The sequence below is a fragment of the Coregonus clupeaformis genome, chromosome 13 (genome assembly GCF_020615455.1).
Source record: "Coregonus clupeaformis isolate EN_2021a chromosome 13, ASM2061545v1, whole genome shotgun sequence".
Taxonomy (NCBI): domain Eukaryota; kingdom Metazoa; phylum Chordata; class Actinopteri; order Salmoniformes; family Salmonidae; genus Coregonus; species Coregonus clupeaformis.
This window is the reverse complement of record NC_059204.1, coordinates 54,799,127-54,825,357: the sequence shown is the minus strand read 5'-3', so window position 1 is coordinate 54,825,357 and position 26,231 is coordinate 54,799,127. Positions and strand designations below refer to the sequence as shown.

Here is a 26,231-nt window from a genome sequence, read left to right as displayed (position 1 = left end):
GATCAGTGATTAGTTCATTGACTATGACTGCCTTTGAAGTGAGGGATCTAACATTAAGTAACCCTATTTTGAGATGTGAGGTATCACGATCTCTTTCAATAATGGCAGGAATGGAGGAGGTCTTTATCCTAATAAGATTGCTAGGGTGAACACCGCCATGTTTAGTTTTGCCCAACCTAGGTCGAGGCACAGACACAGTCTCAATGGGTATGGCTGAGCTGACTACACTGACTGTGCTATTGGCAGACTCCACTAAGCTGGCAGGTTGGCTAACAGCCTGCTGCCTGGCCTGCACCCTATTTCACTGTGGGGCTAGAGGAGTTAGAGCCCTATCTATGTTGGTAGATAAGAGGAGAGCACCCCTCCAGCTAGGATGGAGTCCGTCACTCCTCAGCAGGTCAGGCTTGGTCCTGTTTGTGGGTGAGTCCCAGAAAGAGGGCCAATTATCCACAAATGTTATCTTTTGGGAGGGGCAGAAAACAGTTTTCAACCAGCGATTAAGTGCTGAGACTCTGCTGTAGAGCTCGTCACTTCCCCTAACTGGGAGGGGGCCAGAGACAATTACTCGATGCCGACACATCTTTCTAGCTGATTTACAAGCTGAAGCTATGTTGCACTTGGTGACCTCTGACTGTTTCATCCTAACATCGTTGGTGCCGACGTGGATAACAATATCTCTATACTCTCTACACTCGCCAGTTTTAGCTTTAGCCAGCACCATCTTTAGATTAGCCTTAACGTCGGTAGCCCTGCCCCCTGGTAAACAGTGTATGATCGCTGGGTGATTCGTTTTAAGTCTAATACTGCGGGTAATGGAGTCGCCAATGACTAGGGTTTTCAATTTGTCAGAGCTAATGGTGGGAGCCTTGGCGTCTCAGACCCCGTAACGGGAGGAGTAGAGACTAGAGAAGACTCAGACTCAGACTCCGACTCGCTACATAATGGGGAAAACCGGTTGAAGGTTTCTGTCGGCTGAATGAGCGACACCGGTTGAGCATTCCAACAGTATTTCCCTCCAGAAGCCATGAGAAAGTTGTCCGCCTGGGGACTGTGCGGGGGATTTATACTAACGTTACTGTCTGTACTTACTGGTGGCACAGACGCTGTTTCTTCCTTTCCTACACTGAGATTACCCTTGCCTAACGATTGCGTCTGAAGCTGGGCTTGTAGCACAGCTATTTTCGCCGTAAGGCGATCGTTCTCCTGTATATTATGAGTACAGCGACTGCAATTAGAAGACATCATGTTAATGTTACTACTTAGCTTCGGCTGTTGAAGATGTTGATGAACCATGTCCAGATAAAGCGTCCGGAGTGAAAAAGTTGAATAAGGGAAAAAAGTTGCGATGGAAAAAAGGAAAATAACGTCATTGAGAGGAGTTTCTGAGAAAGCAGACTGAGAAGGCAGACTCCTTGGCAGTGTATTAGGAAGTGTATAGCATCAGCCTTGGCAGTGAACTAGGTACAGTGCGTTGGGTTCAGCACAGTGCTGGCAGGCTTTCTCATGGCTGGGTGTTGGCAGGCTGTCAAGAGTTGAGCTCTTAGCTCTCAGCACGGCCACTGTTTCTTTTCACACACACACTCCTCACAGGACCCGCACACTGCACAGTACTGTAGGAACACACACACTCATGCATACGGTCAAGTCCAAAATTATTGGCACCCTTGATAAATATTAGCAACAAATACTATAAAATTAGAGAACACATTGGGAGGAATCTTATAGCATTCCTCCATACAGAATATTTCCAGATCCTTGATATCCTTTGTCTGCGCTTATGGACTGCCCTCTGTAGCTCAGCTGGTAGAGCACGGCGCTTGTAACGCCAGGGTAGTGGGTTCGATCCCCGGGACCACCCATACACAAAAATTTATGCACGCATGACTGTAAGTCGATTTGGATAAAAGCGTCTGCTAAATGGCATTATTATTATTATATTATTAAACCACAGGTTTTCAATGGAGTTCGGAGACAGATGGAAATAGAGCTCTTTGGCCGCACACACCAGTGGTGGGTTTTGCGTAGAAAGAAAGATGCATATGCAGAAAATAACCCCATACCTACTGTAAAATATGGTGGTGGATCGTTATTGTTATGGGGTATTTTGCTTCCACTGGTCCTGGGACCCTTGTTAAGGTCAACGGCATCAACTTTACCCAGTGCCAGGACATTTAAGTTGCCTCTGCCAGGAGGCTGAAACTTCGCAGCAAGTGGATCTTCGGGCAAGACAATTACCCTAAGCACACATCAAAATCCACAAAGAAATGGTTAATGCAACCAGGTTATTGTAAGGTTTTTATTTTTCATTTTTTCCCCCTCGAAGATTTCAGTTTATTTTTCAATTGAATTGTTCACATTATAGGTATAACATTAACAGTGGAAAAAGTTCTGACATGATTTATCTTTGTCTCATTCTTTTACATCACAAAAACCTGGCATTTTAACAGGGGTGTGTAGACTTTTTATATCCACTGTATAGATGCACACTTGAAGATCTGCTCTGGATGGACTCGTAACAGCATCGCAGAAATTTTGAAATGCCACCTTTATTTCTTTACACCTCAGAGTGCATTGCAAATGACATTCTATATGGCCCTTGGGATGCAACCATGGGATTGTTGATTGTGGATTGTTCGCTACTCACTAGTGTCTCTCTGTCTCATAGTTGTTTGTGTTTGTCTGTCCCGTCCTGCCTCAGTAGAGAGAGGTAGAGGCGTATGAAGGAGTAAGAGACTCCCAGAGAGCAGTACACTGATGTCAACAGCAGGGGCACGAAGGGCAGGGTATGCTGCCATGGCGACAGAGGGTAAACAACCTCACAGAGGATCTCTACGGCAACCAGGCCCAGGAGGTAGGTGGCTTCCAGGGGGTTCAGGAGGGAGTCCCTGTAACAGAGTTAAGATTGTAGTGTAAGCTCACACAGCTTGAAATGTCTCCACACGTGTTGTCGAATTGTTCGTTTTTCGGTGGCGCAACTGGCTAGTACATTTTCAAACAGGTGGTCACATATACCTGAGATCAATACTGGTAAGGATTTGTGAGCGAGGAAGCTATACTGTTAAGCAGCACACAGTGGCGCTGGTTATACCGAGAGAGGAGCTAATTATGCTCTGACAAAAAGCAGTGCTCTTAGACAGGACCCAAACGTAAAAGGAATCAGTATGGGTAAACATGAATATAAACTAAATGTATTTGCAGATTATCTCCTGATATACCTGACCAATACTGAAAACTCAATGCCCCCTTGCAAAAAATATTTTCGGAATACTCTAAAATCTCAGGATATAAAATTAAAAATGAAATAATGGCAATGGGAAATAGAAAAACTCATGATCTACAGCAATCCTTTAAGTGGATTACAAACAACAAATATATAAAGATAACTTCATCCCATTACTCAACAATATGAAAGCAGATCTAATTAAATGGAACAATCTTCCCATAAATCTTACAGGTATAATAAACCTCTTCAGAATGGCATAGCTCCCAAAGTTTTTATATTTATTCTCGGTAATACCAAATACCCCACCGAAAATATTATTTTAAAAAGTATACTCGGTCATAACAGACTTTATATGGGCAAATAAAACTCATAGAATAAAAAGGAAAGTTTTACATCTTCCTAAGTCTGAGGGTAGTTTTAACCTTCCAGACATGGAATTGTATCAACACACCACCCAAGGCTTTTACTTGCAACATATAGTTAAAAGCACTAAAGAGGAACAATGGGTACATATTGAAGATGCCCATGCTCATCCCGAGAATCCTTTCACGTGTCTATTTAAGGATAAAAGGATAAGGCTAAGAACATTAACAACTTCATAGTTAAGAACACTATAACAAAATAAAACATTCTACAAGAACCAATATCACTTCCTAAAAACACAACTCTATGGAACAATCCTTGGATAGCTTTTCAGAATTCACCGATAAATTGGTCCACATGGAAAACTAAAGGCATAGAAAATGTAAATGACTTGGTAACAGGAAATACATTTATTTCCATGACAGAATTAAAAAGCAATTTTGGACTGACCAATGTAGATATTTTCAAATAAACGCAACTTAAAAGTTTGATATAACGACATTTCGATTTGAAATCTTTTGGACATCAGAGCAATCTTGAGGGAATCCGATTTTAGTCAGAAATTGATATTCATATGATAGGTAAGATATAAAAAACCTTGCAGAGAACCTATCCAACTGACAATCTCTTAGAAAAAAAATATAAACTATTGGAACCAAGACTTAAAAATAACTGATATTGGCACAAGATGGAGGGAATGTTGAAACATAACTAACGAAATTACAGTTAACGAAAATGTACACTTAATCCAGTGTAAACTAATGTATAGAATAGTATTATACAAGAGACAAAATTCACTAATTCTACAGCACAACAGCAGAGTCATGTCTTAAGTGTAAAACTATCAATGACTCAATAATCCATGCCTTCTGGGAATGCTATAAAGTCCAAAAGTTATGGGCATTAGAAAGTTGGCTGTCAGAAGTATTACAATGTAAATTAACTTTTAAGCTGTCGGTCTGCATATTTAAAGACATGGCATATGAGGATGCAGTGAGATACCCGATGGGTAGGACGATACTTTTCTCGTCAATCATCTTGAAAACACATATACTTAAAAACTGGAAATCAATGGAAAGGTCAAATGCTTTATTATCTAAATGTTGAAAGTGAGTGGGCGATGGAGAGAAACAAAATGGTGCAGTTTGAGGCCATGTGGCGGAGAGGGAAGCGGGCGCTGAAGATGGGGATGTGAGCAGGTGGATCTGGGCAAGTGTGATGTTGTTGATGTTTGTGTGCATTTGTATGCTGTTGTTTGTATGTGTATGTTTTGTATTGTCAAAAAAAAAAGTCTGACAAAAAAAAGCAGTGCTCTCCGATCATATCCCTGGAACTCACAGGGCGTGCAGACTTTTGTTCTAGCATTTACACACCTGATTGAACTGTCAACTAATCATCAAGGACAGTTGTGTAAAGTACTTAAGTAAAAATATATGATCTAGGCCCGGTTGAATAAAACATCTTAAGTGTTTCCCTAAATGAATAATTTCCCCTTACCTAAGGGAAATGTTTAAGGGTGTTGTATATAGCCCATCAAACATTTCCTTGGGTAAGGGCATCATTTAAGGGTTTTGCGGTAGTTTGAAGGCATGTACAGCAGAAAGAGTATCTGGTTACAATTGAGACGACCTGATTCCCTGAATGAACATCTCCTCAAAGAGGATATATTTATTTTGGGAGATAGCAAAATAGAACTACATTCAAGACAGGAGAACATATTTCTTTGACTTACTTGTTTCTCAACTTGTTTCTATTACTTTCTAGCACGTCAAGCTAACTTACGGAGTAGGCAGCTAGCTAGCTTTGTAGCCATGGATTGTGCACCTTCCATTGTTTAGCTAAGTAGCTACCTAGCTAGCTAGTGTATGTTTGTCTTTTGAAAATAGTGCAGAAGAAAGCAACATTCACCTCCACAAATGCTGTTTACATTGATATCCATACTGAATGAAGCACTTAAGGGATGTCATGGGCACCTATAACTTTTTCACTTAATTTAAGGGGGACATTTTCCTTAAAATGTTTTGTGCAACTGACTTAAAGTTAAGGAAACTTTAAGGGTAAAGATAAAGGGGAAATGTATTTAAGATGTTTTATGCAACTGGGCCCTGTACTTCACTATTTATATTTTTGAGAACTTTTACTTCACTACATCCCTAAAGAAAATAATGTCCTTTTTACTCCATACATTTTCCTTGACACCCAAAAGTACTCGTTACATTTTGAATGCTTAGCAGGACATACAATTTATTATTATTTTTTAAATGGTGCCGTCTGGTTTGCTTAATATAAGGAATTTTAAATGATTTATACTTTTACTTGTGATACTTAAGTATATTTTAGCAATTACATTTACTCAAGTAGTATTTTACTGGGTGACTGTCACTTTTACTTGAGTCATTTTCTGTTAAGGTATCTTTACTTTTACTCAAGTATGACAGTTGTGGTCCTCTGTAGCTCAATTGGTAGAGCATGACGCTTGTAACGCCAGGGTAGTGGGTTCGATCCCCGGGACCACCCATACATAAAAATGTATGCACACATGACTGTAAGTCGCTTTGGATAAAAGCGTCTGCGAAATGGCATATTATTATTTATTTATTTATAATTGGGTACTTTTCCCACCACTGATCAAGGACCACCTTGACTGAGAGCATTACAAATGTATAATGATATAGTTAGTTGTCAACAGCTTGACATACAGTGCTATGAAAAAGCATCCCCAAACCATCACACCACCACCACCATGCTTCCATTGGTATGATGTTCTTACTGTGGAATGCAGAGTTTGGTTTTCGCCAGGCATTACTGGAACCATGTCGTCCAAAAAGTTGACTCAAGTTTGCCAAAAATACTTTTGAATCATCTGTCCATAGAACATTCTTCCAAGAGTCTTGATGATCATCCAGGTGCTTTTTGGCAAACTTGAGTCAACTTTTTGGACGAGATGGGTCCCATTATGCCTGGCGAAAACCAAACACTGCATTCCACAGTAAGAACATCATACCAAAGGTCAAGCATGGTGGTGGTGGTGTGATGGTTTGGGGATGCTTTGCTGCCTCAGGACCTGGACGACTTGCCTTAATAGAAGGAACCATGAATTCTGCTCTGTATCATAGAATTAATTCTACAGGAGAATGTCAGACCATCCGTCTGTGAGCTGAAGCTGAAGCGCAGCTGGGTCATGCAGCAAGACAATGATCCAAAACACACAATCAAGTCTACATGAAAATTGCTAAAAAGCAATAAATTGGAAGTTTTGGAATGGCCTAGTCAAAGTCCAGATCTAATCCCAATTGAGATGTTGTGGCAGGACATGAAACGAGCAGTTCATGCTTGAAAACCCACACGTCACTGAGTTAAAGCAGTTCTGCATGGAAGAGTGGGCCAAAATACCTCCACAGCGACGTGAGAGACTGATCAACAACTACAGGAAGCATTTGGTTGGAGTCATTGCAGCTAAAGGTGGCACAACCAGTTATTGAGTGTAAGGGGGCAATTACTTTTTCACACAGGGGAATTGGGTGTTGCATAACTTTGTTTATTAAATAAATATGTAATTGTTGTGTTATTTGTTCACTTATGTTCCCTTTATCTAATATTAGGTTTTGGTTGAAGATCTGATAACATTGAGTATCACAAATATGCAAAAGTAGAGAAAATTAGAAAGGGGGCAAATACTTTTTCATAGCACTGTATGTATCAATACCACCAGTTGTTTAGAGAGAAAAAAATGTAGATAATTTTTTAGTAAAGTAGTAACATGTTGGATGAGTGTGTTGGGGACAACTCCCCCCCCCCAGGGGGTAACTGGCTAGTTACCCCTTTAAGGTTATGAATGTGTTTTTACCTGTCATTTAGTCGATGACTAGCCCAGTTTGCGCTAGTTTATGCTAACTTGCTAGCTAGCACCTTCACTTGCAGCAAATGCTTGCCAGCTAGCTAGATAGCATAAGCTGCTAGGAGTGCTAGCTAGCAACCTTACTACCAGATCGCCTGAGGTAAAATATATTAAAAAGATAACTTAACTTAATTGCAGTTGTAAATGTTTCCACTAGTGACTGATAGCTTTACACTTAATGTTACTTTATAGCCTTTTAGCTATTTTACACAGCATTTTATGTCATATAGCTAGATAGCTAGCTACGTTTTTAAGAGAGCTTTTCAATTGGCATCTCTCCCCCTGTTGTCAGTCACAGGTGGGGACTGGATTAGGTGTGAGCAGTGCAGGTGGGCGGCTCCAATTTTACTGGGGATAGCTTTATGTACAAATTAGAATGATGCATTAGCAGAGGATAAGAGAGTTGTCACATCAATGTTACACTGAGTTAATTAGTTAAGTTAGTTATTAAATGTTATATTCCAATGTTATTTAATGTTATATTCCATTCCAATATTATATTCCAATTAATATATTTTTTAATGAATTAGAAACAACTATTGAAAACCTTTTGCTCCTGAATGTCATTTTAAAGACTGCTGGGATTAAAAATCTTGCATTATTCAAATAATATTTAGTGCAATTGTACATAATGGATTGTATGAAAAAGGAACAACAAAGAAAGAACAAAGACAATCTATGTGCAGGTGAGTTAAAAAGAGGGACTTTACGTCAAATCTCCTCATAGTGCGGATATTAATGGTGACGTGTAACACCATTCTCCCCCCCCATATTGTATTTAAATTATTAAAATAAGACAACTAGACATAGCTTTTAAGTATTACTTACTGAATTTCGAAATAAAACGTATTAAATGGATTTTAACACACTTGTATGAAACCCTATGCCATAATCTTCTACCGGGAAAACGCCCCTTTTCTAAAAACAACATTTCATGAAATAACTAAAAAAGTGTAAACTGTAGCCATTTATTTCCCTTTATAGTTTATTCGCCTAAGCATACAATTTTTTCCCCAAACGTTGCTTTTTTGTGTCAGCAATTAGACATTGTTCTTAGGGGGGGCTAGTTACCCCCTAGTACCCTATCTACTCTAACATGGAAGTTCACCCACCTGAACAACTTCTTTAAAGAGGTGAAGCTGTAGAGAGTGAACAGCAGCATCAGCAGGACTTTGATGGGCAGCTCTGTGACAACAAAGATTGACAGACAAACATTAAATATCCTAATCATCCAATATGAAATTTCTAATAACAAAATGGCTTCTCAGAGGGAACCCAAATGGCACCAGTGGTGTCTAGTTGCAGAGGCTCTTACCTGCTGCAGTGAAGAGAAGTGGAAACAGAGAGTAATGCCCCGTGGTGGTCAGCATCAGGAAGATCCCAGCATCCTCTCTGCTCTCAACTGCTAGTACGCTGCCAAACAACAATTACACAAAACCCATTACAACAGGAAGAGGAGCTGTACAAAAATTTCACACTTTGTTTATAAAAGATGTAACCAACTATGCCCGAGTTGTATTCATTAGGCACCAAACAGAAGAACATTTACTGAAACAGGGAGTGACTACCAGAGATGTCCAATAAGAAACCCATTTTAATTTTCAGTTGCAAAACGTTTTGCTACAGTGTGCCCCAATGAATATGACCCAGTTGCTGTCAATGGGTCACTGATAGCAGCGTCTGATAGTAGCATGTCAGCAGTTCACCTGAAGGGCAGTATAGCCATGAGGATGGCCTTCTCATGGACGTGCCAGCCGAACATGAAGGAGCCCAGGGCACAGACCACCAGGCAGCGCAGGAACCCCCGGGCACCACGCGGACGACGCCAGATACTCAACACCGCAGGCTGAGGGGGGTGGGGGAGCAGGGAGAGAGGGGGGTATCTTAACTTTTAATCTTTTACTTTAGGCTGGTACACATTATCCAAAGCCATATATTAATTTCTAAATATATAGCTCTGATATTATCTGGTTAAAAACAACTGCATTATTATATGTACATAGATTAAGTGTGTTTGTTTATAATAGCAGTCTTTAGCAGGGGTTGAAACCAAAATTATTTTCCAATTGTTTAGTTCTGAACAGAACCATTATTATTTTTGTTACGTTCCACTGTTCCGACCTGCAAAATAAAGTTCTGAACCGGTTCAAACCTCCGAAAAGTACCGGTTTATATGGTTCCTTTCTGTTCCTTTTTAAACCTCTGAAATCGTCATGAAATTACTTCACCAATCAGTGCGGATAGAGCAGCTTGCTATTGGGCTACCTAGGCTATAGTTGTTTACATGCGCGATGAACAGACAAGTGTAGAGCGCGAGATGCGACTGAAATTTTGCGGGTGGGGAGAGAGCGAGAGGGGGTGGAGGGTGAGGCTTGGCTTGAAGCGCTGGGCACCTTGTTATGACATGCATTATCTGAATTAGGCCCACAGAATTATACCTATGGAGTAGCAGCTTCTATGGAGGAACTTTTGAATGTCTTTGAACATCAGAGAGTTGGCTTAACGTTGGACCAGAAACTAGCTAGCTAGCTAGCTAACTAACAAGCGTGTGTGTGCACAGAGCGGCACCAGAATTAAAAACATGTCTTTCCATTTTGTAGTTCATAAATCCAATGTGAAAAATGATAACTATAGCATCTGTAACTAGCATTGAATAAATTCATCCATTCTTCTCTATTCAAAAATCTCTCCCTAATTTCTGAATCACGCTTGTAATGTCAGCTTCGGAGGGGGAGGGGCAGGTTGTCTACACATGCCCACACATTGGCAAAGTTTTTTCAGCTGGCAGGCAGACACTAGAATATGTTTCTGAGTGACAGAGTGAGTGCTTTGCATAGGCGCTTTGTTGCATTTTTTTGTGGGACTGAAAACAATGCCTGGAACGTAAAATAACGATATCAACCGGTTCCCATGCTTTTAAAATAACGGTTCTGTTCCGGAACAGAATACATGGATCACTTTCGTTCCCGGTTCTGATTTTGTTCCTCGAAAAATAGTTTTAGGTTCCAACCCCTGGTCTTTAGTGGTGATTCTGAACAGGGCTGCAGAATTTTTGCCAGAGATTATGCTCACCATGATGGAGAGCAGAGTACAGATGAGTGTGATGGAGGGAGAGATGGAGGGGAGGACAGAGTGCTGGAACTCCTGCACCAATCCACCGGTCATTGAGGCTTTGGGAAGCTTTGCCACGTCCAACAGCTTCAGACGCACACCTGAGAGAAACACACCACCCATTAAACCCCTGCTAACATGCCACAAATAGCATGTCTAAATCCCCTCAAATCCCCTCAAACCGGTAATATTATTCCTTGAGTCGCTGTCCCTCCAGCCCATTCATAGGCTACTTTCTAGAAAGCCACAAGATTTACCTGACAGACCCCCATTGAATAAAGCCCATAGAAACGCATTGAATAACACATTCATAAATGGCAAAAAAGACAGTAAAAAAATATATCATAAGAAACAAGGTTTTGAAGTGTCTGTCCTATATCTAGGAGATATAAGAAAGATCAGGAGATATATATATTTCTTACACATATTTAACCCTTTTTTTTGGGTAGGCACAAAACTACCTTCAAATGAGTCCCCTTTCCACAGTGGGATCACATTAGTTTGTAGACCAAATGGTTTAGACGCTACAAACAGAAGTTGGCACATCGACGGTACCGACTTCAAACGAGTCCCCTGACACTTGTGGGGGTCGCAGAGCAAAACTGAGACCACCATCGTGTTTGTGAGAGTCATAATAGTTTTTAGGCCAAACGGTTCGGACGCTACAGACATTTTCGTGAGAAGACCGATTTTCGGGGTATCTCAAGTTCTGACAAACACCGCTCTAGCTCTGCCACCTTTCACCACAGATGCAGAAGTGCGACATCGGCAGATTGAGACGCATCCAATGCTTCTTAGATTGACGCACCAGTGTGTCAATAGACTCTAGGGGGTTAAATCATAACGCATAAGATTATATGGACAGGGGGGACCATACTGAAGTCATAGAGAGAGTAAACAGTGCCTTACCCAGCACAGACAGAGCTTTATCCACCATGTTGTAGAGGGCCCAGACGTTAGGGGCCCAGTAGGCATGGCACAGGCCCCTCTTAAAGGGGAAGAGTCTGGAAAGGACCTGGGGGAGCTGGCCCTGAGAGAGAAATTATAGTCACTGAACTATCCCTTTAAGACAGCAGCAGATACCCAATCACATTCACCAGTACATTACTTATTTGAGCTGGCTCAGTGCGTCACTAATATAAAATAACTGACAGAGCAGTTAGATAAAGCACAACAAAAAGTATATATACTTAATTTAACCTTTATTTTATCAGAGAGTCATACTGAGACCAAGGTCTCAATTACATAAATCACAGAAAATACAAGCAGAAAGAAAAACACGGTCATAAAAAACTAACACATTCATCAGTAATAAGTTCCTTAATAAGCTTTCTGAATTGCCCTAGCGGCACCAGAACATCAAATGTAAGAACATTTTGAAGATTGTTCCACAAATAAGGTGCAAGAAAACTAAAAGCTGATTTACCTAACTCAGTAGAGACCTAAAGTCTGACCTAAATGTCTAAAGTTTAGTAAAGATGTTAGGTACAGTGGGACTTTTAGTAAAAGGGCTTTATAAATGAAAACAGCAATGTATCAACCTACGTGACAGCAAAGAGGGCCAACCAACTTTCTGGTATAGAATGCAGTGATGAGTTAAAAAATTCTCGGCCGTAATAAAGCGCAGTGCGCTATGATAAACTGCATCTAACAGCTTTAATTAAGTGGCAATTGCGTTTATATAGATAATGTCGCAATAGTCCAGGGCCGATAGGAACGTTGACTGAATAATCTACTTTCTACTATTTGGCGAGACGCATTCGGAAAGTATTTTTCCACATTTTGTTACGTTACAGCCTTATTCTAAAATGGATTGAATTGTTTTTTCCCCCCTCATCAATCGACTCACAATACCCCATAATAACAAAGCGAAAAAACAGGTTTTAGAATTGTTTTCAAATTGATACAAAACTGAAATATCACATTTACATAAGTATTCAGACCCTTTACTCAGTACTTTGTTGAAGCACCTTTGGCAGCGATTACAGCCTCAAGTCTTCTTGGGTATGACGCTACAAGCTTGGCAAACCAGTGTTTGGGGAGTTTCTCCCATTCTTCTCTGCAGATCCTCTCAAGCTCTGTCAAGTTGGATGGGGAGCGTCGCTGCACAGCTATTTTCAGGTCTCTCCAGAGATGTTCGATCAGGTTTAAGTCCAGGCTCTGGCTTGACCACTCAAGGACATTCAGAGACTTGCCCCGAAGCCACTCCTGCGTTGTATTGGCTGTGTGCTTAGGGTTGTTGTCCTGTTGTAAGGTGAACCTTCGCCCCAGTCTGAGGTCCTGAGCGCTCTGGAGCAGGTTTTCATCAAGGATCTCTCTGTACTTTGCTTTGTTCATCTTTCCCTCGATCCTGACTAGTCTCCCAGTCCCTGCCGCTGAAAAACATCCCCACAGCATGCTGCCACCACCATGCTTCACCGTAGGGATGGTGCCAGGTTTCCTCCAGACGTGATGCTTGGCATTCAGGCCAAAGAGTTCAATCTTAGTTTCATCAGACCAGAGAATCTTGTTTGTCATGGTCTGAGTGTCTTTAGGTGCCTTTTGGCAAACTCCAAACGGGCTGTCTTGTGCCTTTTACTGAGGAGTAGATTCTGTCTGGCCACTCTACCATAAAGGACTGATTGGTAGAGTGCTGCAGAGATGGTTGTCCTTGTGGAAGGTTCTCCCATCTCCACAGAGAAACTCTGGAGCTCTGTCAGAGTGACCATCGGGTTCTTGGTCACCTTCCTGACCAAGGCCCTTCTCCCCAGATTGCTCTGTTTGGCCGGGCAGACAGCTTTAGGAAGAGTCTTGGTGGTTCCAAACTTCTTCCATTTAAGAATGATGGAGGCCACTGTGTTCTTGGGGACCTTCAATGCTGCAGAAATGTTTTGGTACCCTTCCCAGATCTGTGCCTCGACACAATCATGTCTCAGAGCTGTACGGACAATTCCTTCGACCTCACGGCTTGGTTTTTGCTCTGACATGCACTGTCAACTGTGGGACCTTTAATAGACAGGTGTGTGCCTTTCCAAATCATGTCCAATCAATGGAATTTACATTCAAATGCCTCTCCTGTGAACTAGTGACGTGCGACATACGCCTAGTTTCCTGAAATGAGTCACATTTTAGATCTGCGTTTACAAAATGCAGCAAGTGTTTTATCTTTCCTTTTCTGCGTGAAAAACGCAAAATCCTGTGTTAATGCGACCCGGACATAGAGGTAAAAATAAACATAAATGGTATCTACACAGCATGCTGTTGTACTGACAGAGTACATACCATAGCAATGAACGGGCCAAAGGACAGGGCACAGACAGAGATCACGATAGATCCCAGAGCTACCAGACGAACAGGACTGAAACTGCTCCATCTCACAGAGCCATCTGAAGGAAACACACAACAGAGAGGAACAGAGTGAATAAACTGTCTGGTTGGATATCAAATATTTGATCAGTGAGTTTATTACAGTCATATTCTCTCATTAAACTGTGAATTATTTTGTTCAGAATCAAATTCATTTGAAATGTCATCAACCACTGTTCACGCTTACTGTTACCCAGGTAACGTTACGTGCCATCTCTAGTGTTGCTCCTGAAAATGTTCATTTTCTGTTTATCACCCAACAGCTAACTCTGTGTTACACATGTAACCTGCTAGCTCTGGTGTTATCTCTGTAACCATGGTTACCTGTGTTGTCCTCGGTGAAGCAGTAGCTCCGCAGCAAGAAGATCCCGTAGGCAGGAGCAATGTACAGGTAGATGTGTTTCAGGTTCAGGAGAATAGCGAAAAGCAACGCCCCCTCCAGGTGTCTGCCCTGCTCAACCAGAAATAATGTCATAAAATAGCTACCCATTTCCGTAGGAAAAGACAGCAATCTGGACGCTTATAAAAAGATCCAGCTATGCCCTCCTACAAACCATCAAACAGGCAAAGCTTCAACACAGGACTAAGATCGAATCCTACTACACCGGCTCAGATGCTCGTCGGATGTGGCAGGGTTAGCAAACTATCACGGATTACAAAGGGAAACCCAGCTGCGAGCTGCCCAGTGATGCGAGCCTACCAGACAACTGGATTCTGGACTTCCTGACGGGTACCCCCAGGTGGTGAGGGTAGGCAACAACACATCTGCAACGCTGACCCTCTACACGGGGGCCCCTTCAGGGGTGCATGCTAAGTCCCCTCCTGTACTCCCTGTTCACCCACGCACGACTCCAACACCATCATTAAGTTTGACGATGAGACAGCCTATAGGGAGGAGGTCAAAGACCTCGCAGTGTAGTGTCAGGACAACAACCTTTCCCTCAATATCAGCAAGACAAAGGAGCTGATCATGGACTACAGGAAACGAAGGGCCGAGGACGCCCCCATTCACATCGACGGGACTGTAGTGGAGCGGGTCGAGAGCTTTAAGTTCCTCAGTGTCCACATCACTAAGGACCTATCATGGTCCAAACACACCAACACAGTTGTGAAGAGGGCCCGACAATGCCTCTCCCCCTCAGGAGGCGGAAAAGATTTGGCATGGGTCCCCAGATCCTCAAAAAGTTATACAGCTGCACCATCACCGCCTGGTATGGCAACTGCTTGGCATCTGACCGTAAGGCGCTACAGAGGGTAGTGCGTACGGCCCAGTACTTCACTCGGGCCGAGCTCCCTGCCATCTATACCAGGTGGTGTCAGAGGAAGGCCCGAAAAATTGTCAAAGACTCCAGTGACCCAAGGCACAGACTGCTCTCTCTGCTACCGCACGGCAAGCGGTACCGGAGAGCCAAGTCTGGGACCAAAAGGCTCCTGAAAAGCCTCTACCCCCAAGCCATAAAACTGCTCAACAGTTAATCAAATGGCTACCCGGAATCCTTGCATTGACCCCCTTTTTTTGTTGCACTGACTCTCTTAGACTGGCTCTATGCACACTCACTGGACTCTACCCACACATACTACACAGCCACTCTAACACACACACACATTGACACCACACACACACTTTCACACTCTTTACATGCGCTGCTGCTACTCTGCTTACTAGCTATCCTGATTGCCTAGCCACTTTTACCCCTACCTACAGTGCCTTCAGAAAGTATTCACACCCTTTGACTTTTTCCACATTTTGTTGTGTTACAAATTGGGATTCAAATGGATTTAATTGTCATTTTCTGGTCAATGATCTACACAAAATACTCTCTAATATCAAAGTGGAAGAAGAATTCTAACATTTGTAAAAAATAAATGTTATTAAAAATAAAACACTAATATATCTTGATTAGATTAGTATTCAACCCCCTGAGTCAATACATGTTAGAATCACCTTTGGCAGCTATTACAGTTGTTAGTCTTTCTGGGTAAGTCTCTAAGAGCTTTCCACACCTGGATTGTGCAACATTGGGCCATTATTCTTATTTCCAGATCGTGCAATAGATTTTCAAGCAGATTTAAGTTAAAACTGTAACTCGGCCACTCAGGAACATTTATATTTTCTTCTTGTTAAGCAACTCCAGTGTAGATTTGGCCTTGTGTTTTAGGTTATTGTCCTGCTGAAAGGTGAATTCATCTCCCAGTGTCTGGTGGAATATTTGTATTCTGTACAGGCTTCCTTCTTTTCACTCTGTCAATTAGGTTAGTATTGTGGAGTAACTACGATTGTTGATCCATCCTCAGTTTTCTCCTATCACAGACATTACACTCTGTAACTGTTTTAAAGTCACCATTGGCCTCATGCTGAAATCCCTGAACGGTTTCCTTCCTCTCCGGCAACTGAGTTAGGAAGGACGCCTGTATCTTTGGAGTGAATGGGTGTATTGATAAACCATCCAAAATGTAAATTATAACATCACCACACTCAAAGGGAAATTCAATGTCTGCTTTAAAAAATGTTTTTACCCATCTACCAATAGGTGCCCTTCTTGACTCCATTTTTGAAATTCACTGCTCGATTGAGGGACCTTACAGATAATTGTATGTGTGGGGTACAGAGATGAGGTAGTCATGAGAAAATAATGTTAAACACTATTATTGCACACAGACTTAAGCAAATTTTTACTCCTGAACGTATTTAGGGTTGCGATAACAAAGGGGTTGAATACTGACTCAAGACATTTCAGCCTTTCATTTTGAATACATTTTTTAAAATTTCAAAAAACATAATTCCACTTTAACATTATAGGGTATTGTGTGTAGGCCAGTGACCAACAAATCTCAATTTAATCCATTTTAAATTCAGGCTGTAACACAACAAAATATGGAAAAAGTCAAGGGGTGTGAATACTTTCTGAAGGCACTGTACATATACCTGGTACCCCCGCACATTGACTCGGTACTGGTCCTCCTTGTATATAGCCTCGTTATTCTTATTTTATTGTGTTACTATTTCCTTATTTTTTTGGCCATTTTTTTCTTACTTTTTAACTCTGCATTGTTGGGAAAGGGCTCGTAAGTAAGCATTTCACGGTAAAGTGTACACCTCTTGTATTCGGTGCATGTGACAAATACAATATTATTTGATCAAACCTACATTCAAATGAAGAACAAGATAGCACAAACATTCATGTTTCTTAAACTAATCTAAATAAAGGATCTTGTTAACTTTGTGCTTGTCAGCTTGCTGCCATGATTCAGCAAGGTTGAGTTATGCAGGAATCATTGGTGTTGTGGGGAAGGGTGGTTGGGTAGGTACAGTACCTGTAAATGTCTTGCCACTGATAGCAGCAGTATTCCAAACAGGAATCCATTGTACTGGAAATGAATGTCTGGATAGAAACGCTAAGGACATGAGAGACTAGCTGGTTAATACCCGTTATGGTAGCTAACAGCATTAAGTGATCTCCATTCACCACTCTTATTTTTCAAGCTTTAGTTTCTCCAGACTGGTTAGTTACAGCTCTATAGAGTTTAATTGCCATAATGAACTAGGTAATGTAAGCTCCTTGACCTTGTGAAAACAGCTGGGTCATGTTCATTAGGGCAGTATGTGGTCTTACCATTTGACCTGACGAAGATCCTTGTGGATCAAAAAGTCAATAAAGGTGGTAATTGGAAGCATATTCAGTGTGCAAGCCTTTCTCTTCTTTTCATATTCATTAGGGAACACCATTTTAAAACATGAGTTTTAAATGAGTTTCTTATTGGACAGGTCTCGGTAATCCTTCTATGTTTCAGTGTGTTTTCTTCCATTTTGTGGCCTAATGAACATAACCCAGCTCTCAGAGTAGTGAGTGAAGGATACGGTCAACGATGAGGAGGCCAAAGTTCCACAGGAGCAGAGCTGCCAGGATGAAAAATGGATGCCCCAGGAGGTCCTTGGAACCCTTCTCCTCTCTCACACTTCTACAGCATCTGGAGGAAGAGAGAAAAACAGTAGTTCTAAAAGGGGGACTGAAACATACACTGTACAGTATATACAAAACACAAAAAATAAACATAAACAAATAAAATCCTTAAAAGGGGCAGTGCAGTCAAAAACCTGATTATCCTGTGTGTTAAATATATTTCCACACTATGAGGTTGGAATAATGCTGTGAAATTGTGAAAATGATGATAATGCCCTTTTAATTGTAAGAGCTGCTTGAAAAGACCACCTGAAATTTCAGCTTGTTTTGCATGGGTGGGGTTTTGGTATAAGTTAATAGACCAATAACAAAGAGAGTTTGCCCTCCTCTCTGCCAATAACGTACAGTTATGAATAGAACTACTGTTCCCTGAAGGAGGGAACAAGGTATAACATACTATGGGGAGTCAACGACCAATCACATTCACCTGAAGAAAACTAAAACACACCCAATGGGCCAATAAATGCAGAGCCTGCCCTTGGAAGCCCTACCTTCCTGGCTATAATACCAGCGTTAATTTATTCAATTCAGTACCGCTCTTCAACAAGCCCAAACCCCCTGACGGCGCGGGGCCAAAACATGTTATACGTCATTCCCTCCTTCAGGGAACAGTAGTTATATTCATAACTGTAAGTTCCCTTTCAGTCGGTCACTCGGTATAACATACTATGGGTATGTGTGGGGTACAGAGATGAGATAGTCATTACAAAATCATGTTAAACACTATTATTGCCCACAGAGTGAGTCCATGCAACTTATTATGTAAATGTTAAGCAAATGTTGTACTCCTGAACCTATTTAGGCTTGCCATAACAAAGCGGTTGAATACTTATTGACTCAAGACATTTCAGCTTTTCATTTTTTATTAATTTGTAAACATTTCTAAAAACACTATTCCTCTTTGATGCCATCGGGTATTGTGTGTAGGCCAGTGAAAAAACATCTACATTTAATCAATTTAAAATTCAGGCTGTAACACAACAAAATGTGGAATAAGTCAAAGGGTGTGAATACTTTCTGAAGGCACTGTACGTAAATCAATCGCTGGGACACACAGACTGTATTAGCCACCGAAGCGTGAGCATTTTGAACTCCTTGAAGTGCTTGTCCAAACCACGCAAGTCCAGGATGGGACGCAGTGTTCCATTGCTGTTAGGAACTAGGAAATACCGGTTGTACCAACCACTCCGTACTTCCGACAGGGGAACCACCCAAATAGCCCGCTTCCAAAGAAGAGAGGAAATCTTCTCTCTCAAAACAGGCACTAGGACACATCCACGGTGACACCTCGCATGCCCGCAACTGGGCGGGAGAATGCGGCCAACCACCTATACATTGTCATCTGCAGTGGTGGAGCACCACCTTGAGGACTGGGATAATGTGGTTATTTTGTCATGTCCTCTCACACCCGCCACGCCCGACAACCTTGTGTCCGACTGCGGGGAGGAGACTGATTTATTCTCACATATGGGTGATACCTTACTTTCGATACCCTTGGACACCACAGGGCCTTGGGTAGAAGCACTGCACTCACTACTGCAAGTCGCTCTGGATAAGAGCGTCCACCAGATGACCAAAATGCAAATGCTCAATGTCACCATTGACAGCCATTCTCAGTGGTGCATGACATCGAAGCCCCGCATATGAAAAAGATTTGGATCCAGATATCATACCCGAGTCTCCTAGTCATAAACCAGAGTTGGACGGGCATTCACGTGCATTTTCCTTGCAGGAAAGTCATATTGCACGAGTTCCCAACATGACTTGAACGCAGGAAGAAAGCACTGCTACTTGCTGCTTTTGCTTCTCCTCGGAACGGGACTGCATGGACTCCATAGTTGAGCCAAACACTCCTTTGGCGAAATTGGCTCGCCCAAAACAATTCCCCCCGCTCCGGTAGGCTATTTGTGACACTGGTCCACCGGAACCAGCCGCCCTCTATTCGGGAACGAACGACTAAGATTACCCTCTCTGTTAGCCTCCGAGATGAGGTGGCTAACTAGCTTCCCATACAGACCTGCAAACTAGACGCGCCCCCTATAAAACAGTTCCACATTCATGCAACTTGGCTGAATGTGAGTTACTCCAGGTAAAAAAAATTGAAAGAGAGTCAAGCGACTCTTTACGGCAGGTGGTAAAAATGTTCCCAACCTGTGTTAACTCTGTTGCAAAGGAGAGGAAAGCCATACTGCCGGTTTGCTGCTCCGCAGTCCAGCGCGATATCCGCGGCAGAGATATGATGCTGCCAGAGCTAGCTCATCCATCTCTTTCTCTGAAAAACCCCCAGAACCAGTCAGAGATACAGTACCACATCCTTTCCAGAATGCGGTTCCCGAACACCTTCAGGGAAGCATAGAACCCAGCCAACTAGCCCATTGCCTGGCTGGGATGCCCATTGGGGAATTGAACCCAAGTCTCCCGCATGACAGGTGGGGAACAACTCCGATCCGAAAACAGCACCTCTCCCTGTCTTCGGCAGCCCTGAGGCCGACGTAACACCATTCTTAAAAAAAAAAAGAGGCCCTTCTCCAGTAAACCCAATCTTCCTCAGAAGTCAGTAGACAACAGAGTCTGAACTCAGCCGGTGACACCGGTCACACGAGCTGGTCCAAGCCAAGGCAGCCTGAGGCGTGTTTCCACCCCCGGCAAACAGGACAACATTGAGTATCTTTAATTTTCATTGTGAAACCACATGCCCTAGGGCATGGTCGGAGGTTCAAATCCGTCTGGTTAGCCTTTTTGAACTTACTCTTACCACTGGCCATCTTACTCAAGCAAGGAAGCACTGGCTACACAAGCCGAGCAGAAGTGGTAGGCAAAGAAGCATTAGCTGAAAGTAATTCGCTTTTAGTAAAACACAAAAACCGATACCAACACCCAAAACTCGCAACATCTAGGGGGACAAGTACTCTCTCCCCACTAACAGACACCCAAGTCGGAGCAGAATCCAGTAGTCTTGAAAAATTGAGTGATATGTTCTCCTTCAGACGAGCTGAAAAGTGAAGAATTTAGTAAATTAATGTGAGCCCCGGTGTTGTAGCTAGGAAGGTGGGGCTTCCTAGGGCCGGCTCTGCATTCATTGGCCCGTTGGGCGTGTTTTTAGTTTTCAGGTGAAAGTGATTGGTCGTTGACTACCCAAAGTATGTTATACCGATTGACCAACAGTCCCACCCAATACACGACATCAGGACAGATTTTTCTCTGCAACCCGATCCACCCACATAGAATTGTTCCGAGAGCCGGTCCGTGACCCGCCAAATAACATTAATTTATTAGGCTATTCCAGAATCAAATCGACTATAGGCTGCAAAAATAGCCTACATTTATTTAGTAGGCTATTGGCTACTCAAACCTTTACCAGCCACACAGATATAAACTTTATATGGCCTGCGTATGGTTTAAATGAACGAAAGCCTGAATAATTAACTGAATTATTGTAAACAAATACCTGCTTGCACTTTTGCAGGCTGTGTATCCATCTACCAGGTTGTTGTCCTCCTTGTCCACAATGACTCCAAAATCCTTCCAAACTGGAGATTTCACTTGCGCAGCACCTGTTTCCACGATGGTATATATTACCATCACAACCTTTCTTTCCATTTCTCCTTATGTTAGCCATTTTCGCTTGAGCTAAGAGTCTGAAAAAATAAACTTGCCAACGTATTGTCGCGTGGCAGAAGGGAACATAAGCTCTGCAGGTGGACAAATTAGGAATGTTTCAGAACCACACAAATATCCTACTAATGGACAGTTCCCTGCTCCACTCTCTCGCTGGGTGGCTAGTAGCCTAGGCAATACAGTGCCTTCGGTATTCAGACCCCTTGACTTTTTCCACATTTTGTTACGTTACAGCCTTATTCTAAAATGGATTTTAAAAAGTATAATCCTCATCAATCTACACACAATATCCACAAATCACAAAGCAAAAACTGGTTTTTAGAAATGTTTGCTAACGTAAAAAAAAAAAAAGAAACTGAAATATCACATTGACATAAGTATTCAGACCCTTTACTCAGTACTTTGTTGAAGCACCGTTGGCAGCGATTACAGCCTTGAGTCTTCTTGGGTAGGACGCTACAAGCTTGGCACACCTTTATTTGGGAGTTTCTCCCATTCTTCTCTGCAGATCCTCTCAAGCTCTGTCAGGTTGGATGGGGAGCGTCGCTGCACAGCTATTTCCAGGTCTCTCCAGAGATGTTCGATCAGGTTCAAGTCCGGGCTCTGACTGGGCCACTCAAGGACATTCAGAGACTTGTCCCGAAGCCACTCCTGCGCTGTCTTGGTTGTGTGCTTAGGGTCGTTGTCCTGTTGGAAGGTGAACCTTCGCCGCAGTCTGAGGTCCTGAGCGCTTTGGAGCAGGTTTTCATCAAGGATCTCTCTGTAATTGGCTCCGTTCATCTTTCCCTCGATCCTGACTAGTCTCCCAGTCCCTGCCACTGAAAAACATCCCCACAGCATGATGCTGCCACCACCATGCTTCCCCGTAAGGATGGAACCAGGTTTCCTCCAGACGTGACGCTTGGCGTTCAGGCCAAAGAGTTCAATCTTGGTTTCATCAGACCAGAGAATCTTGTTTCTCATAGTCTGAGAGTCCTTTAGGTGCCTTTTGGCAAACTCCAAGCGGGCTGTCATGTGCCTTTTACTGAGGAGTGGCTTCCGTCTGGCCACTCTACCATAAAGGCCTGATTGGTGGAGTGCTGCAGAGATGGTTGTCCTTCTGGAAGGTTCTACCATCTCCACAGAGGAACTCTGGAGCTCGGCCAGAGTGACCATCGAGTTATTGGTCACCTCCCTGACCAAGGCCCTTCTCCCCCGATTGCTCAGTTTGGCCAGCTCTAGGAAGAGTCTTGGTGGTTCCAAACTTCTCCCATTTAAGAATGGAGGCCACTGTGTTCTTGGGGACCTTCAATGCTGCAGAAATGTTTTGGTACCCTTCCCCAGATCTGTGCCTTGACATAATCCTGTCTCGGAGCTGTCCGGACAATTCCTTCGACCTCATGGCTTGGTTTTTGCTCTGACATGCACTGTCAACTGTGGGGCCTTATATAGACAGGTGTGTGCCTTTCCAAATCATGTCCAATCAATGGAATTTACCACAGGTGGACTCCAATCAAGTTTTAGAAACATCTCAGGGATGATCAATGGAAACAGGATGCACATGAGCTAAATTTCGAGTCTCATAGCAAAGGGTCTGAATACTTATATAAATACTGTATTTCTGTTTTTTATTTTTAATACATTTGCAAACAATTTTAAAAACCTGTTTTCGCTTTGTCATTATGGGGTATCGTGTGTAGATAGATGAGGAATTGTTTTTATTTATTCCATTTTAGAATAAGGCTGTAACGTAACAAAATGTGGAAAAAGTCAAGGGGTCTAAATACTTTCCAAATCCACTGTATCTGCCTCACCGCTCACATAGCCTAATGGAAAATGCAACACAATTCAACACAACAAGCTCCTGGGTTTGTAAAATAATAATATTATCTTGATTTAAAACATTTCCGACCTGCAATATAATTGTTCTGAACCACGAGCTGACCTGCGAGTTGAAAGGATGTTTTCATTCCACCTGCCAGCTGATTTATTTGCGGCTCAACCACGGGAAAACCATGGGTATCCGACCCGATGCAGGACTCTACCTCAATCAGACTACTCCCAGACAGTCCTAGCAAAATTCTTGCTTGAGAAATTGCTTTCTGCTAAGAAGCTATTTTTGTTTATTTTTAACCATTTCAATTGTAAAGTGTTACCCAGAAATGATTTGATATTGAGATAAACACAGCTGCATTAGACCTTTAAAGTCTGAGCATGATGACCAATTTAGTACATGTCCATTTATGAGATACTTTAATACTTAAGGCATCCTCCTTGCATAAAACATATTTATTTTCATTTCTTTAGCGTCTCCTTTCCTCCTGGAGAAAATACTCACTCTTTGACGGCGTAAATAAAGACCACGTCCGTCACGATCACAGAGAGCCTCTGGAAGAGGACGGTAGCAGGACTGGTGTAGATGAGATTCTGCACCACCAGCATCTCCTTGTCAAAGTGCTGAGCCACGTGGGACAGGCCATACTCAAACCAGGCAAACAAAGGAGGGTAGTCCAGGGTCCACTCTGAGGTGTTCTACACAGAAAGACAAACACACAGACATTAACATTTGTATGCTATAGGTATCAATATCTTCCGACAGGTAACATTCCCTCTATCTTTTTTTTGGCACTGAGCAAATTTCAGGTTTGCTGAGTGCAAACTTTAACATTGTGAAAATTCTGTGCAACTTCCAGCGTGCGTTTACTGTGAACACTGAGGCTGTACCCACTTTAAGTTACAGTTTCAGAAAGTGGTCAAGTAGCCTACTGTGGATGATCATAATGTAGGCCTACCAGAGTGGCCTACCATCAGAAACAATGGAGAAAATACATTCCATAACATGGAAATAGCTGTTCTATCATTCAGCTTACAGTGGTGTTCAATGTAGGCCTACATTCCTTGCGACTTTTGAAAAAAACATGCAGGGCTTGACATTAACCTGTTTATCCACTTGTCCTTCAGACAAGGAGGTGACGGAAAATGTTGTTGTGTTGTTTGATGCAAGAAACCACTTTACAAAATAAAAAGCATTATTCCAATACCATTATTTCAGAGAATCAGACAAATTATGCTACCCTCTGCCTATTGGCTACTTAGCTTATTCAAGTCCATCTCAGAATACAACTCTGCCCCTTTAAGACAAAAAGAAAAGCTCTTTACCTGACTCGCTTTACAAAGATGTAGAAATGTACACGTTTTGTGCTCTTGTAAGAAGCAATCACTCCCCCATTGCTGACTACAGATGATCTATAACTGGGCTAATAACTCACTAACTAGCAAAGGATATGAACAAACGTGCACACTTGGCTTCATGCAGCTCTCGCTTTGATCTCAAAACAAACTAATCTACTCACGACTGCTTATGCAGTAAACACAGTCCAATTCAAAATGAATGGCACAGACGCATTATGGCAATGATCTATTTGCATATAGGCCTACTGCAGCTCTGATTGGTTATGGCGCATCGATCTATGTAGAGTACAGGCATGAGTCGTGCCTGTCAATGCTATAGAATCCTACTCCAAAGCATTCTGCCTAAAACAAAATCTCTTGCATAGTTAGTTTTGCAGAGTTTTGGTATGTTGCATTGAAAGTGGCTTATATTGCATTTATTCTTTCACAATTCCCACAGTAAATGGAAACGTTGGTAGTGTTAACTAAGGGGTAAAACTCTACAAAGTTGAGTGAAGTTCAATCTCGTGCTTCTCTGCGCGGGCTGATATTTTAGAGGGAACATTGCCGAAAGGTGGCGACGCTCTTCCCTCAATCTCAGTGTGGATTCGTTGCGCTATCTGACGCAAGAGAATGATATAGCTATAGTATTTGTAGCTAGAAATAGCCTATGAGCACTTAATAATAATAATAATAATAATAATAATAATAATAATAATAATAAAGCACTGAAGGGGTGAGTGACACACAAAGTCTGATGCATACAAATCATGTATTATGCATGCATGTACAGTATGTATGTATGTATGTATGTATGTATGTACAAACCTCATGGTACCATTTTGATACAGGAAAGCTGTGAGTGATGGCGAGCCAGTTCCTGTGAACCTCAAAGTCTGTGGAATGACTGAAATATCCAGAAAACACTGTCAGAGATAACCACACGACACAACACAACATACCTCAATGTACCTCACACTGTTAAAAAAAAACCTGTACACAGATAGTTTTAGGACAGTGTAGTTAAGAGGCTTGATGCTCTTATGACACATTTTCCTGATTTGAATAAAGATGTGACAACTAATGCCCTAACCACTTATTTATAGTTAGTTATGTGTGTAAACGTGTATGTTTGAATAACTTTTTCAATCCATTGGCAAAGCTGCCAATGCAGTTAGCAAGCTAACGCAGGCTAGCGACACATCTAATCAATGAATTAGAACTGATAAGAGACCTTGAAATATACATGTTTAGTACTGACACTTGTAATCTATTATACATTATGAGAATGTTTAACTTACTATGCGTTTATCAAAATACATTTCAGGAAAGAAACGCCGAGTGCTAATGCAGGAAACCAACTCCAGTTGTCTGCTGTGGGCGTCGCCATGACAGTTTCTTTTGGTTTTGTAAAAAAACTTTATTGAGATGTACAGTATTTTGATGTACAGTATCGGTTCTAGACTCTGTCACGCGGTCCTCACAGCAGTCACATTGTCAAATTAGCACACGTAGTTCTACAAACAAAGGAAAAGAAGACGATAAGAAATATTGAATTGTT

General features: G+C 42.1%; 1 protein-coding gene across 1 annotated transcript; it reads right to left on the bottom strand.

Annotated features, from left to right (window-relative positions):
- Positions 1 to 2,288: 2,288 nt before the first annotated feature.
- Positions 2,289 to 26,181, bottom strand: alg8 (ALG8 alpha-1,3-glucosyltransferase). Its single transcript, XM_041894623.2, has 13 exons — positions 25,972 to 26,181; positions 25,499 to 25,577; positions 23,838 to 24,031; positions 17,800 to 17,909; positions 17,256 to 17,323; positions 14,265 to 14,391; positions 13,857 to 13,960; positions 11,505 to 11,625; positions 10,557 to 10,696; positions 9,191 to 9,330; positions 8,800 to 8,897; positions 8,597 to 8,669; positions 2,289 to 2,885 (listed from the first exon to the last, which is right to left on the bottom strand). Exons 1-13 carry the CDS (start codon positions 26,058 to 26,060, stop codon positions 2,660 to 2,662), a joined length of 1,569 nt encoding a protein of 522 aa, XP_041750557.1. The 5' UTR covers positions 26,061 to 26,181; the 3' UTR covers positions 2,289 to 2,659.
- Positions 26,182 to 26,231: the final 50 nt, after the last annotated feature.